This window comes from Eleutherodactylus coqui, chromosome 1, assembly GCF_035609145.1.
Source record: "Eleutherodactylus coqui strain aEleCoq1 chromosome 1, aEleCoq1.hap1, whole genome shotgun sequence".
Taxonomy (NCBI): Eukaryota; Metazoa; Chordata; class Amphibia; order Anura; family Eleutherodactylidae; genus Eleutherodactylus; species Eleutherodactylus coqui.
This window is the reverse complement of record NC_089837.1, coordinates 490,323,255-490,339,494: the sequence shown is the minus strand read 5'-3', so window position 1 is coordinate 490,339,494 and position 16,240 is coordinate 490,323,255. Positions and strand designations below refer to the sequence as shown.

The 16,240-nt window shown below is 41.6% G+C and overlaps 1 protein-coding gene across 5 annotated transcripts in view; it reads left to right on the top strand.

Moving 5' to 3' along the window:
* Positions 1-15,976, top strand: part of YAP1 (Yes1 associated transcriptional regulator) — a 71,676-nt gene extending 55,700 nt beyond the window's left edge. For 2 of the 5 annotated variants that reach the window (XM_066586496.1, XM_066586479.1), the window contains 4 exons: positions 2,823-3,001; positions 5,951-6,081; positions 6,363-6,475; positions 7,359-15,976. In XM_066586496.1, the coding sequence (XP_066442593.1) occupies positions 2,823-3,001; positions 5,951-6,081; positions 6,363-6,475; positions 7,359-7,597 (662 nt within the window). In that variant the 3' untranslated portion in view covers positions 7,598-15,976. Of the gene's footprint in view, positions 1-2,822; positions 3,014-5,950; positions 6,082-6,362; positions 6,489-7,358 lie in introns of all 5 variants that reach the window. The other 3 variants (XM_066586486.1, XM_066586469.1, XM_066586503.1) reach the window with 2 other exon arrangements.
* Positions 15,977-16,240: the final 264 nt, after the last annotated feature.

The following is a 16,240-nucleotide window of genomic DNA, read 5'->3' as shown; positions in this document are numbered from 1 at the left end:
TAACCTGTTGTAATTCTATTATTCTCCCCGTATTTTCGTGGGTTTCCTCCAAGTACTCAGTTTTCCTCGCACACTTCGAAAACATGCTAGTAGGGGGAACTTGGACTGTGAGCCCCAGTAAGTAGGAGGGGGGGTTACAAAACCCCCATTTTCAGATTTAGCGGTGAGACCCCCACCAATCAAACCTCACCTATTTATGCATCATTGATAGAATCGGTTTTGGCAATACCCCTTGAACTAACTTCCAATGGCAGATATTGTGGGAACAGAGGAGCAAGCATGTTTGGAGGTTTATCATCTCCAATTGTTTGCTCATCCCCCCCCCCCCCCCCCCCCCCCCATTTATCTAAAGGTCCTGAGCCTGAGGGCAGGGAAGATTGTTGTCTAGTGCACAAGACTTCAATTGATGGCTCTTGTATGTGTGGTTCGCCAGGTCTACCTAATAAATGACTAGCCAGTTTGGTAGTGTGATCGGTCTCATTTCACCCATTAGAAAGGTTTTCCAAGACTTGGATATTGATTATCTCTCCTTAATATAGGTTATCAATAGCAGATCATTGGGGGTTCGAAGCTCAGTGCCCCCCACCAATCAGCTGTTTTAAAGTGGCCACGGTGCTTAGGCAAGTGCAACAGCATCTTCCGTGGCCTGTGACATCACATGGCTTACAGCGTAGTCCCATTTCTGGTTCCAACAGTTAAAATAATGGTAAATGGGAAAGTTCCATCCTGTTACATCTTAGCTAACCTCAACATGAGGGTTTTCCAGGTCCCTTTTACAAACCCAAACATATCTATGGCCATCTTTGGAAGAATGGCTTTTTTAAAGGGATTTCCCAGCATTACCAGTGATGGTATATCATCTAGGATGTTATCATTTTCTTAATGTGGGGGCAACTGCTGGGAGGCCTACCGGTCCTCAGAATGGAGGTTCCATAATACTAGAAAACTATCTTCTTCACTCACATGCCCTTGTATGGAGTGGTGTTACCAGTTCCTGCACAGTGGATGGAGGGGAACACTGCTAGGGATCAGCAGGGAGCATCGATGGATAGACGGCCATCGGTCACAATATGTAGCCTATGTTTGCAATAGTTGGGAATACCCTTTTAATCTCTATGAGAAACCCCCACCAGTTTTATTTGAACTGGTTTAAGTCTTGTCCCAACTTGTGGCAAATCTCTGATGTAACCATAGCCTCCTCAGCTTGTGTTTCACTTCAATCTAAAAAAAAAAAAAACACTGAAAAGGTCTCGCATTAAAATGGCATCATAAAAAGCCTCTTAAAATGAGATGTTTGCCGAGCCCGAGATTGCCAAGTTAGGCAGCTGTTTACCTCTTGGCGTGCGTTCAGGCCGCTGATGTCACTGTGACCTGGTGAAAATAAAAGTGCAAGCGAGAAACCAGGCTGATCCACCTCCATGAAACGGAGCATTGTTTTATAGAAAGAGATTTCTTTCTCTATCTTTATATGGGGGCGGTGAAGTGATCCCTCTAATGCATGACTGGAGTCCCTTAATTCCCAAATACATTTGTCCTTATGAGAAATGGATGAGTAACTGTGGATTTCTGTAGGAGAAGTGAGCGATGAGGCTGCAGGTCATGAGGAAATCGTTTCGGTTGAAAGAAGAAATACTCCTTACAATATTTAGTTTATGTATTTCTGTATTGTGTCCCCATCCATTCAGTGTGAATTAAGTCTACATTCACATTTACATCGGAGACTCCATTCGGCAGAAAGTCCCAGACAAAATAACGTAGCTAGCTGCATTATTTCATCTGGGTAAGCTTTGGCCAGTATGCTGTGAGCTGGACAGATACCATTAGTCAACGGGCTTCCATTTGGCATTGCTCGAGTCCAGTGTTTGTTCGATTTCCTTGTTTTCTGTTCCACTCCATCCACAGAGCCAGAGGCCGTTGGCGTGTGAACCATGCCCAAGATGGTCCATATGCTTCTTGATACTGTGACTCTCCAGTTGTTGCAGAACTCAAACTCTGTCGTGACCACTGCATTTTATTTCAATGAGATGGAGGAGGAAGAAGCCACTAATTGTTCTTGTGGGGATAAGGAAGTCCCACAAGAGTCTAAGGATCGGACTTGTTGAAACTCAACATGCACAATTAAAGGCCTTTTTACATGGCCCAAAGATTGGATAAGAATGTTTGCCTGCTCTTATGGCCTTGTCGAAGAACAAACAATTAGCAGACAAATGAGCAAACACTTGTTCTTCAGCTTATCGGATCTTTTATGCTCATGAGTCCTTCTGCATATCTCCTGGTTTTAAGTGGGAATATGTGCAGTTGACCAGTGACTGCTCTATGGGGAGGAACAATTATATTGAGCGATTATTTATCCCCTAGTGGTTCAATACAGTTTGTGTAGAGGCCGGGCAGAAGAACGCCGGCATTGTTGATTGGCACTCCTCACCGGTACACCATTAGATGTGAAAGTACCCTTCTTTTCACAAACCTATGCTGTTGGGGGGACATTCGGAAGATCCCCAGTACCCAGGAGATCATCAACTGATCCCATTAAAATCGAGTCTGTCCAGTTTATGGCCAGCTTAAGTTAGCCTTCCATGGTATACATCCCACAATTAAAACTAGTGTATAGTTTTGTTGAGTTGCCTTTATTATAGAAATTTATTACATATGGTATTTTGTTGCACCTAAAATGTGTTGATTTGTCCGATTCTTTACTTTTATTTCCCCCAGTGAATATAATATTACTCTATGTATAATACACCATGCACATGTAATATCTATAAATTAGACTACTGGTTTATACCAGGTCAAGTGAACTTTTTTTCTCTTTCCCCTTCCAGCCATGAACCAGCAGAGACTAAGTCAAAGTGCACCAGTGAAATCCCCTCCACCGCTAGCGCCTCAGAGCCCACAGAGCGGTGTCATGGGAGGTGGCGGCAATCAACAGCAGCTAAGACTGCAACAGCTTCAGATAGAGAAAGAACGTCTTCGACTCAAGCACCAAGAACTGCTTCGGCAGGTGAGGCCACAGGTTAGAAACAGCCTTTTGTTACTTTCTATATATGTTTGTCCTATCGTTTGTGTGTCCTTTTAGTAGGGCGTTAAATGGGTTTTACGCCTAGTCTTCATGGTAAACTCTACATTGTAGGTCCATGTCGTATGAATTGGGGTATGAGGATAGATATGTATTATCTTCCACAAACTACTTGATTCATGAACCTGCAATTAAAAAAATTAAAGAAGGAATAATAAACCCCATCCTGACAGGTGCAACTTTGACCTGATATAACTATGTTAGCTAATACATCAAATGTATGATAAATATGATCTACCCACAGGGCCAGATAAAGGTTGATGGGCAAAAAATTTGGTGAGGACCTCCATCCTGCCTCTAAACACCCAACTCTACTCTAACCCCAATTACAGACACACGTGGCCCTCGCCCTCTATGGAGGGACTTCTTTAAAGCTGCTCTTACACTTAAGATAGCTGTTAGCCAAACTACTATGCCTCCCCACCCACATATGCATGGCTGCGGATGTTAAAGGAGAAAAAAATGGGGCATGTTGGGTTTCAGTATGCCCGATCCTATTTTTTTTTTCTTTCCCTCAATATTTTTTTTTTGTCAGAGAAGAGGTGAGACACCCCATCCACACACACACTAACACTTCTTCACACGGCTTGATATCTGGCAAAACTTGTCTCCCCACTTTCGTTTGCCCAACAATCTGGCCATTTATCATAAGGGTCAATGATCAGTTGACGACTGAGAGAGCGCACGTTCCTTGGTTGGTTTCCAGTATAAAGTATAAAAATGTTCGTTGATTGGCTGTGCATCTTCCAATGTGAACAAGGAGATGTGTAGCCAACCTTGTGGGTGCGAGCAATCATTCATCCCCATAGAAGCGATTTTTGGCCCATTCAAAAGGAGCAAACTGGCACCAATCTACATACTTGATCAGTATTTGTTAACATCAGGCGAGAATAGTCAATAAAAAGACCTTTACATCTATGAGCACCTTTAGACTCTCTAAAGCAGAGAGCACTACCTCTTGCCATTAGAGTAACCTGTGTGACCCCATCAGCTCTCAGTATGGCCTCAGGGATATGCTGCGGCTATGGTTTTAATACCAAAATGCTACCCCATTACCATGCGGATAAGGGATCTAGGAGGAACTCTGACTTTCCCATCCTCTATTGAGATCTTCTCGCTGTGACCTTCTTTTTACAACTGCTTTATAGGATAAGTAGAATGTTTCCTTTTTTCTTCCCCTTCCCTTCTATGGTCTGCTGGCTCTCTAGATTTCTTATGCAATGTACAGTATATGCATCAAGACAAAAAAATAAACCACTCCAGTCTAACGAGTTTCTGGCTGAAAAACCAGTCTGTCTTAGCGTTCCCGACATAGAGCTCTATAGTATTATTTCTCACCTTTTTTTTTTTTTTTTACTTTGGCCGTTGCAGAAATTTTGGCCAAAAATCTGCTACTTGTACATTCACTCTAACATTCATCCGAATGGGGATTGCAGAAATCTATGCGTGATATTCCAAATCAACCCCATTCGGGTGAATGAAATTGATTTTTCAGAAGGCAGGGGGTTGCTATCCGCTAACATAGCTAAACTCCCAATGCAACTTTAGGCAACAGAAGGGCTACAGTTAGGGTACTTTTTAAGGTACGTTTAGACGGAACGATAATAGTTCAAATGAAGGCGAGGGAATGTTTAACGTGAGCCAACGACTGACCAGAATCGCTTGCTTCTCGTTTGTCGTCCAGTTTCTGTAGGACTAAAAATCATTGTTGGCGCCTTCACTTATTGTTCTATCTGAAGACTGATCGTAAATAGAGAAGAGCGAGTATACTCGCTAAGGCACACTACATGCTCGGCACATTACTCGGGCCGAGTATCTCTCCACTCATCTCTAAAGATTCGGGGGCCGGCGGCGGGGGAGAGCGGGGAGGAACGGAGGGAAGGTCTCTCTCTCCCCGCCGCAACTCGCCTGTCACCCGCGCCGGCCCCCAAATCTTTAGAGACGAGCGGGGAGATACTCGGCTAAGGCACTACTCGCTCCAGTAATGTGCCTTAGCGAGTATACTCGCTCATCTCTAATCGTAAAGTGTTTTACGTCGGGAAGTGAATGATTCTCCACAATGGTTTTAATTTTTTTTTCTAACCTGGCTGGATGAGCTCAAGGCAGCTGGTTGATGACGTGACCACCTCGTTCGCTCCTCGTGCGGTCCTCCTTCGGTGTATAGAAGGAGAATTACACGGGACAACTGCCAGGCACTTAAGAAATCTTCCAGTGATTATTACTCCTGTGCTTTCGCTCACTGTATGGAGGCGGACTGCTGTAGAGATTTCTTCCTTCCATTCAGAGTAAACAGGCAGTCATTCATAGGTGAACGACTTCCTGTTTACACAGGCCAACAATTGCTTGGTTTTTAGGTGAGCTGAAGACAAAAGTGGCTCTGACCAGTGAGCGATTCTCTCTCATACTTGCCTGTTTGGTTCCAGGTTTATACGGGAAGACAGTCGCTTGTAATCCCTCTTTTGGGCATCTATAGGCCCGTATAAAAGTACCCTTACACAGCAACTTTTGGTTTTCTGCTGTTTAGGCTCAAATTGCAACGTCAACACAACTTCTATGCCTCTACGGAGGTCATAAATTGCCTGCAAACCTGAGCCCATTGCAAAAATGGAGATGATGCATTTCTCTACGGCACTGTTCTTTTTATATAGCTATAGCTAGTATGCTGTAATAAGCCTTAGTGCGCCCCCCCCCCCCCCCGCACCCTTCATTTTTGAACTGCCAACTGTGAATTCCTATAAAGATTATGTAGATGAGATAAGTAAAAAAGCAAGACTGTAAGCCATTTTATAGGCGTCATCTCAAAGTCGGACTTGTATGCAAGTTAATCATGTTGTTGTTGAATTTAATAGTACACAGGTTTATTCTTCTTTGCAGGAACTAGCTCTTCGTAGTCAACTTCCGACCATGGAGCAAGATGGTGGAACCCCGAATCCAGTGTGTTCTTCCGGAATCACTCAAGAGCTCAGAACAATGACCATGAACAGTTCCGATCCTTTCCTCAATAGGTGTGTTTATGGCAACCATCTCCCCCCAAATAAGTAACTGATTATGTAACTCTGTAGGTTGGATGTTTATGTATCCTATTGGAGATTTATCGGAAGGGCTGTGTTTTTTGTATTTTTGTTTGGTTTTTTTCTGGGTTTTCTTTTGATTTACATAGGATTATTTTTGGACTTGCCTATTTAGAGGCCATATATACAGAATTATTTTGGTTGTTTTGGGGTTTGTTTTTTTTTTCCCTTTTTTTTTTTTTTTTTAAGTTGTGACATGAACTTTCTTTTTGCAGCGGCACGTATCACTCCAGAGATGAAAGTACGGACAGTGGATTGAGCATGAGTAGTTACAGTGTTCCCCGCACCCCTGATGATTTCCTTAACAGCGTTGATGAAATGGACACAGGTCAGTTTTTTTTGTAGGTACATTCAAAAATTTAATTTTTTTTTTTTCGTTCAGAGTGTATAAGATTGTATGTGATTTTGCCATGTAACATTTAGACCTGTTTTTCAAACATGGTGGTAGTGTGTACAGCATTAACATTACTTCCAGTATTCTCCCTATCCACTGGGAACCATTATGGCTTTTGACCTCTCAAAAAAACTCTTAAAGGAGTTGCCCAGGATTGGGAAGTATGGCTGCTTTCTTCCAGAAATGGCACTGCACTTGTCCATTGTGTCTAATACTGCACCTTGGTTCCATTGAAGTGAATAATTCTGAACCCTTATACCACACACAAACTATTGACAGGTGTGTAGCCTATTTTAGAAGACATTTTCTCATTCCATGTAACCCCAGTAATGGAGCTTTTTTGGACAGTGTTTAAGAGGCTGACTTATGGCAGAAGTACAATCAATGTCCAATCAGTCCCATAGTCTAACCACTGTGACAGCTGATTCTTTTGACTTACTTGGGGGTGGCCATTGACTGTAAAAGGCTCTCGGAGAAGGCTTGGGAAGATTGATAGGAGACAGTGTCACTGTGTTTCCTTAGCACTGCTGCCACCATCCTAGTGATTGACAATTTTCAGTGTTTGATCCTTTTATGCCATGTCCTAGAAATGTACTATTAATCTGACTGGCTTTACTGTGAAACAACTTCATACTTGGAGCCAATGTTAACTCAATGGTCACCAGTTAATAAAATGACCAAAACACGAGTTGCATCTGCTAGGAGCATCCTTGGGGTGATGACGTGGCTCCAACTTTTTGTTTTGCCTGTTTTTGTACACTTGATTACTCTGAAGGATTATATTTCCCCCTAAAACTCTCTCCTTTTTATTGTGCAGGTGATGCAATCAACCAAAGCAGTATGCCCTCCCAACAGAATCGGTTCCCTGACTATTTGGAAGCACTTCCAGGAACTAATGTGGACCTTGGTACACTTGAGGGGGAAGCCATGAACGTAGAAGGAGAGGAACTAATGCCAAGTCTACAAGAAGCTTTGAGTTCTGATATCCTTAATGACATGGAGTCTGTCCTTGCAGGCACGAAACTGGATAAAGAGAGTTTCCTCACATGGTTATAGAGGCCTCTAGAAAACTGCTTCCAAAATCTTGTAAAGGAGGATTTTGTCAATCAAGAGTGCCTGTAACTTTACGAACCTAACCCGACCATGTGTCAGACTATCGCATTGCGCTCCGGACAAACTATCAAAGACTGATTTTACAATATTTTTATTTTTATTTTTTTCTCGTTCTAGTATTTTCTTCTCACTCATTGCTGCTTTGATTACAAACACTTTTTTTTTTCTTTCCCACCATTTGAGAGCCTGAGATATCAACATTTTTGAATTTCCTAGCTGCCTCTTTTTAAGTATTTTTATGTGAAGTGAATGGGAAGAATTTAAGCAATACATGCTACAAGTAGATACTCCACTTTGTAAATATGCAGTAACTGTGTGCTTCCCACTCTCTACTGACATTATTAGCTACCCTACCAGGGAAGAACGAGATATTTACTCATATATGTAAGTTCTTATATGGTGGCACCGCCTCTCCTTCCTTCCCCGACCGTTTTTCTTACAACCCTGTCTAATAAGGCATCTTATTTCTCAAATGGGCTGAACAACCTCACAAGACTTTGTTTTATTGGCTTTTACAAGCCCCGTGTAGTTTTTCCATGAACCAGTGTTAAATTTCTTTTGTCTTGAGATATGCTATGTCCAAAGAACTTCTACTTATTCTGTCCTAAGGCAACCAAAATAAGCAATGGTTGGACTCTTATGTAAAAAAAAAAAAAACTTAAATCAAAGCCAAGAAGGTGGTGGTAAGCTATTCCCCAACGAGTCTGAGGTTGGGCCGATGTCTCACTAGGGGTCATCTTCCCATCTCTGGTTGGCTTGATGCACATCACCTAATCCAATTATCTTTCTAGCCATATAAATTCTTATCCGAAACATTGGAAACCCTAAAGCTAAAATAGTCAATTAGTTTTTTGGGGGTATGCATAATCCAATAAACTCAAGTCAATCCTAGGCAATCTCAAGTCCTGTATCAATCCAGAGTTGAAGTACCGAGCTTTATTATGATGTGTATTTGATGTAAAGTCGACATTTTTTCTTGGTATATTGGTTAAAAATAAGTCGTTTGTTGGGTTTGTGCAAGGTTCTGAACACTACATTGAACGGCTCTGTAATGTAGTACTTGTTTATAAATGCTGATACGATGTAGATGACGCCAGCAGGTGCCACTATGTGCTCTATGATGTTTTTATACGTTTATGTGGATCGGAGGTGGTACCAGAGAGGTTTTTAGGATGTGTTTTTTTGTTTTTGTTTTTTATTACTGGCAAAAAGAAAATGAGGTTTTTTTGACATTTATCGAACAAATCATTCCACCTACCTCCTGTCTTTTTATAGTTAAAGATGTGTCTTTTTACATGAACTTCAAAAGTCTAGTATATATATCGCCCGTCTCAAGGGCTTATTTTATTTTTTGTTGTTGTGTTCTTGCCAACAAATTGCCCAAATTGCTTTTTTCTTCCCACCCATCCCCCCCCCCCCCCCCGTAGCATCCCTTGGCCATCAGTACAATAGATCTACATGTAGAATTGCTTTTCCAAATTAAGCGAATTGTGTGTTTTCTTCTTTTAAACCTGACTATCACCATCTGTGTCCTTGCGAATGGGTAATTGTTGCCCAACTTTTTTTTTATTTTTTATATTGACTATTAAATGATTTTCTTATTGTACACCTAATTGTTTTTATTAGAAAATTAAACAAATAGTTAATTGAAAGAATTACTGTCTTACTAAATTTCTCTTTTGTTTACCCGGAAGCCAACTTTGACTGTACTCCCAACTGCTATGACTTCACATATTGGCTGACTGGCAAATACTCCTGGAACCTTGAAACCTATCAACAGTAGTAGAAGTTGAATCTTCAGGGCCTCCCGCCTACTATGTGCAATTTATAATACTGGTGTCCTCTTGTCTGTCATGTCATCTGTCTTTTTTTTTTTTAATGTAGTTTTGTGGTGTTCTTTGCTTTTTGTAGTCATAAGTAATCATTTTTGTCTTTTTACTGAACATGTGGAATCCTTTTAAAGGAGTGTCAAGTCGTAAACTATTGATGGGCTATCCTTAGTATAGACCATGAATAGTATATCGATGAGGGATGGCTGCCTGGGACCCCGTTGATCAACTTTCGCCCGCCCTTTGCGCACTGCGATGATTTCTGCAGGAAACGGACAGCTCTCTTCTTAAAGCAGTTGCCAGTTTTGGTATTTAAAAAGTTTCCATTAATTTCAATGCCTGCAATACCCAGCCAGGCCACTGCAGCAGGAACGGCACTGTCTGCTTCCTGTAGAAATTGGTTCTGTACATAAACGCATCGGTCTGGCAAAAAGCTGATCCTGGACAACTCCCCCCACCAATCTATTATTGATGATCTATGCTATAGTCTATCAATAGTTTAGAACTGGACAACCTCTTTGTCAGAGTTTGCCAGGCATCAGGTGTGCACACAGTGAACATCGCTTAATGCTGGCCTTACACTTTATATAAATGTTGGCTGAACTGGACAAGTGTTGGTGGCAGATATCGGGATGGGGAAGGGGGCATAATCGGGCCAGATAGATTTCAACATGCCTGATTTGAATCTGGGCAGGGTCTGGCAGCAGTATACTTAACCCCCATCCACATTAAGAAACATGTTTGTATATGGTGGAGTCAGGCGGAATAGTGGTCCTAAACCTTAACTGACATCTAGTGACATGACCAGTTTTGAACCGCTGGGAGGTTCCACGTGCTAAGGCCGCCCCCCAATGATTTCTAAGAGTGTGTTCCCACGGGATGGACATTCTGCAGCAGCTCCGCACATGACTCTGCAACAAAACTCATTTGGCTTTTAATGCAGAAGAGTTTGATTCCGCAGCGTGTCCGGTGCTAAAATTGACATGCTACGGAGATTAATTGTGCACCACCTGTCCATTTTTGCGTGGGTTTTGGGCTGATTGTTTTTTCCGCAGCGTTTGGACAAGATTTTGAATATCATTTAATTCGCTGCTGAAGTCAATGCTACAGACTTTCCGTGCAGAGTGTGCAAATCCGCCCTATGTCCATTCACATGTAGGTATATATGCATAGACTTGAATGGGGGATTTTGATCCGTCATATCGCCCACAATAAGGCATGCTGCAATTTTTTTTTTCACGTGCCTAAAAAGCCCTAAATCAAAATAAATTAATGGTGGTGCATGCGGACCGTAAAAAATTTGAATCTAATGTGGACACAAAATACACCCGTGTGACTGAGCCCTGAAATGAAGGAAGAGACAAGTTTTTCCGAGTTTTTCCCTTTAACTTTGATCAGCAAGTAGTGTACAGACTCGGACTGACTTTTCAGCGGCACCTAGGTGAGCGCTCCTGCTCCACTGCTTTAGTCTCTGCGCTTGGACTACCACAGATCAAAACTTTTAACATGTCACTATGACATTCCAAAGTTGTTTGACAGTTTAGTTACACTTTTAAAGGGATTCTGTTATCAGGCTCATGCGGCTCGAACAACGGTCAGCATGAACCCGGGACCGGTATGCCCCCATGGAGGTTTTATTCTGAAACTCTGTGGCATGTCAGAAAAAAACATACTTTGAAGTTTGACTTTGAGCTGAGCTCCAAGTCATGGAAGCCGGCCGGGCAGGCCTCTCCCCGCCCACAGCATGACTGACAGCTCTCTGCCCTTTACTTTTAGAAGGCTGATGATCATAACTGGTCAGCCTTGTTGATGGGAAATTTACAATAAGTTGTGTCTATAAGCAATGCTTCACTTTTCTCAGGGGTAGTCGAAAGATCGCTACCCTACTGCACTAGCGGTAGGGTAGCCATCTAGGCATGTGTGACCGGATAAAGTCAATGCTTCTTCCCAGAGGGAATCTGAATAGCTAATCGAGGGTATTACCTTGTAGAAAAATCTGCTACTAGCACAGATCACGGTTTAAGTTAGCTTTCTGTCCATATCTGTGTGTCTGGTTGCTACTACCAGCTCTACAACTGCCATGTAGTGTAGTATTGCAGTGTAGTATTGCAGTGTTGTCTTGCAGTACCGGGATCATGGGTTCAGATCTGCTAAATGGCCAACATATACATAGATTCGTATGTTCTCGTTACACAAAAACGAAAATAATGGGGTTAATTAACTTTCTATGAATTTAGCCTTAACGAGTCCATTAGATTGTCCAGTAAGGACTAGGATTGGTGTGAATGATGACCATCTTTGTACGGTTCTGTAGCATATGTTGGCATTTTGTAAGCAACAGAAAATACAGGATTAGCAATATATAGATTTTTTTTTCTGTTTCTGTCTGGTTCTCCTGAACCAGAATTGGTATTTGAGGCCGTAAAACATGATCTCTCTTTTGAACCTGCTCCATACTATTGAGATCCAGCAGACCTAAATATCTGATACATTTGTCTCTCATTAGCTAATACTAACTAGAGTCTTGTTTGAAGACTACTTCGTGATTAAGGTGTTTAATTTAGGATTAACCATCCATAAATGGTCTATAGGTCTGGAGGAATGATGATCGCACTGCTTAAAGAGGTTATGTGGTTATACTAAAAATGTGAGAAAATAAGATTGTACTCACCTGTCTTCAGCCCCTCCAGGACGGCCGCCGGAGGTCAGATGACCGCTGTGGCTAATATGAGGCCTCAGCAAACTCCTGGCATCATGGCGCCCAGGATGTGAGCGCTGATGCCAGGAGTTCATATGGTACGCTGCAGCCTCTATTTATCCACAGTGGTCACCTGACTCCTGACGGCTGTCCACGGATGGCAAGGGAGCAATTTAGCTTGGTCCCAGGGGCCAAAAATAGGGGAATAATACTGTGTTTTTTGTTTCCTCCACTGCCCAGCATTTATATATATATTTTTTCTTAAATCCACACAACGGTCCCTCTTTCAAAAAATTCATCTATTTTCCAGAGTAAGGGCAGCTTCACACGGGCGTATGCGCAGTTGCGCACAACTTTACGTAACATATGGCAGATTTTTTCTTTTGGCGCACGGGGCACAACCATGCCCTGAATTAAATGGTTACTTACTCTAAGTTACAGATGTGTTTCCTACAGAATTTTGCAGCATATTACATGCACTTCAGTGGGGACCTTTGGGAAAAAAAATGCAGCACGCACTTCTTTTTTGCACCAAATGTACAAAAAAAAGGAAACGTGAACTAACCCATTAAGATCAATGGGTCCTATTTTCTGCGTATTGTACATGCAAAAACATGCGCAAATACACCCGTGTGAATCCGCCCTAAGTAGCGGCTGTGTGGTTTGCCTGATTCTGGCCTCCCGCAGCTAATTTTTTCCAGGGACACAAAGTATTACTTCATTAAGGCCCCATTCACATCCGCTTCAGAGGTTCCATTCGGAGTCTCGGGTGCAAATCCCGGGTGAAGTAGTGCAGCATGCAGACCTGTTTCATCTGGTAAAATGATGGTCGGAGCGTTGGAAGTTGGATGCATCTATTTGGCTCCAATCTATGCTGGGTGGGGTACTTCTGTTCCGCTGAGCAATGGAAATCGGCCATAGGCCTGATAAAGGTGGGAATGGGGCCTTACCGATTGTGCTGCTGCTAGGGAAGTTGATACTAGCTGTCTGGTTTCTCAGCAGTATGCAAATAATTGATAGTCATCCTAGATTGGGTCAACTTCTTTTTGGGCTTCCTTTCTATTCAAAACGGAGTCTGAAAATATATTTTAAAATGCCTAAAACTTTCTAAATAACTTTTTCAAAAACTTTCCAGATTCCTAAAAATGGATTTTGACTCTGAAACGGGCTCCTATTCTGTACGAGCTTCTCGATTTTAAAAAGGGCGGAAAAAAGGAAAACATCCAATTTTTTTTTATAGGCACTTAATAAAAGTGCCCTGTTTCTTGTTTGCTTGCAGAGGCACCCTCCTCTGTGTGGTCGCCCTGCTCTAATTCAACTTTTTTAATAATTTGACTTTGAACAATTTTACTTGCAGCTAAACCATTCCTGCCTTTTGGCTTAGGCTTGGTTCACACTTTGCATGGGACTTCTGTTGGGGTTTCTGGTTTCCTGCTCCCATAACGGAGTTGGAAAATGAAAGCCTCTGTCCAGAGATAAACGTGGACGAACGGATACCATTGACCATAATGGAGTCTGTCTGGCTTCTACTATGCCCTCCAGCAGTTTCCTGGATGAAGTAGCGCAGATTGCTGCACTATTTTAGAAATGTCCAATTTGATTGTTGCTTTCTCCCCCTTTAACCCCTTGAGTGGCAGGTTTCCTACCACCCTGTTGTGCCCACCAGGGCAGGTTTTTTAAAATGGTCCAATCAATGAATTTTAACTAATTTTGCAGTTGCGTCTCAAGAGCCATAACTTTTTCATTTTTCCATTGACATGGCCATGTGAGGGCTTGTTTTTTGCGGGACAAGTTGTGATTTTTTAAACAGGAGGGAGGAAAAAAAGAAATGGGGGAAAAAAGAAAAAAAGGGGCCATGTCATTAAGGGGTTAAATAATGTATTAACTTCCTTCTCTGGGTCATTACGCCGCATGGATACCACATGTGTGATTGTATTTTTGATTTTTTACAAAGTAAAGGGAGACAAGTGTTTTTATAATTTTTTAAAAATAATTTTTTAACTTTTTTTTTTTTTTTTTTAACTTTTTTTTTTTTTTTTTGTCCCTTTAGGGGACTTCCACAGGGACCCATCAGGACCCCCTGATCACATTCTGGGGGTCCGATGGTGACAGCCCTTTACATGCTGCAGTGACAGCCCTTTACATGCTGCAGTCACATAGACTGCAGCATGTAAAGGGTTAACACAGCAGAGATCGGAGGTTTTCTCTGATCTCTGCTTTAAGAGCTGGTACCTAGCTGTCCTCTGACAGCCAAACACCAAGCTCTCTCTGCCACAGAGACCATCGGCTAGCTTCTGACAAGCCGATGGTCTCTATGGCAACCTGTAAACAAAGCAGGACATTGCCGATATGCCGGCAATATCTTCTGCTGGTTTTTCAATGCCCTTGCACTGCTGTGTGTGGGTCTGTGCAGGCAGAGCACACTGTCACAGCTTGTGGCATTGTGCTCTGCAGCTCCCATAGTGATACATAGCCCGGAAATCTTCCGGGCTATGTCACTATGAGCAGTGGAGCTCGTCACGGAAAATTTCCGGGCGTGCCACTCAAGGGGTTAATGGATCAGATAGTTATTCACATTGCATCTTGTTTGGATCGTGGGTTTCTGCGCTTGGATAGTGATGGACTTTTTTTTGTATATTTTTGGCATGTATGGTGACCTGGACATACCTTCTGAGAGAATACACTAGACAGTATCTGGTTAATTGACCATTATTGGCTTGTTTTAATAAGCTGGAACTTTTACAAACTTTTCTTAAAACCATTTACCCAAGAAAAATGTAAATATGTTAAATACAGACGCAAAAAAAATTCACTCTTGGACTTGATATTTTTATAATTTTGGCTTCCGAAGATTATTGCAATTTTCACTTTGAACCCATTATATTTACATGATGAGTTTTAATGGCCCTTGAAGAGGTCATTAGGCCTCCATGACATTTACCATGTGCCAGAGAGGCTTAGGTGCAACTCTCCTCCGAAACCACACGGAGACCTGTCCTTGTTATGTCCAATATACGGATGGTTAAACACATTGGAATGTCCTAATACTCATCCTTCATACGGACAAGAATAGGACATGCGATGAGATTTTTTTCATGCCGTCCGTATCTGCGTGAAAAAACTCAGTATTGTGCTGCCTCATTGGATAATATGGGTCTGTATGTTGTCGAAACATGGATAAAAAAAAAAAAAAAAACTATTGTGTCGGATGCCTTAGTAAGATCTTCATTTGATCCCATTGGAATGTATCCCAATCTGTGAAATAAGGAGAATGTCAAAAACTTGTATGGTAATAAAGGGTATCGGTATCCCCAGTGTGCACCATTATGTTGTATGTAATTTATCACTGAATAGAACATAGTACTTTTTTATTTTTTTATTTTTTTTTCCTTTACATTAGAAAATCCGTATGTGTAGTGTGTTTATTTTTGGCATGCCGGTGTATTAGTAGCATAACTTCTGTTACATTGTATCTCTTTTCTAAATTAATCATTTCTTGTTACAATATTCTATATTTTTATGGTTCACAAATGTTTGTTTTGTACGTTTTTTTTGTTTTTTATATAGTTGTCAATTTAAAAAAATAAAATAAAATTACGAACAATTTTTTATTTTTTTTTCCTTTTGCCACCTGAAATGTACGGATCAAATAATTGTCATGATTTAGTGTTTTTGACAATCTACTTTTTTTTGTACTATAATAATACATTGGTTTCAAATAAGGAAATCGCAATACACTGATACAGTTTGAATATATTTCCAACCTAATAAAACAAGGAAAACAAGGTATATCTATTGGAATGTGTGTTTTCTCTTATTTTCTTGGTTTGCACATAGTTCTGGGGTTTTAATGATGGGGCACATATAGCGGATGTTTCTCACAGTAAGGACTGAAGTTTAAAATACACAATTTATTAAATTATTGTTAAAAAGCTTAATCACTAGGGCACATACACCTAACATATATTCCAGTCAGGGGTGTAACTATAGAGGGTGCAGGGGATGCGGTTGCACCCGGGCCCAGGAGCCTTAGGGGGCCCATGAGGCCTCACTTCTCCA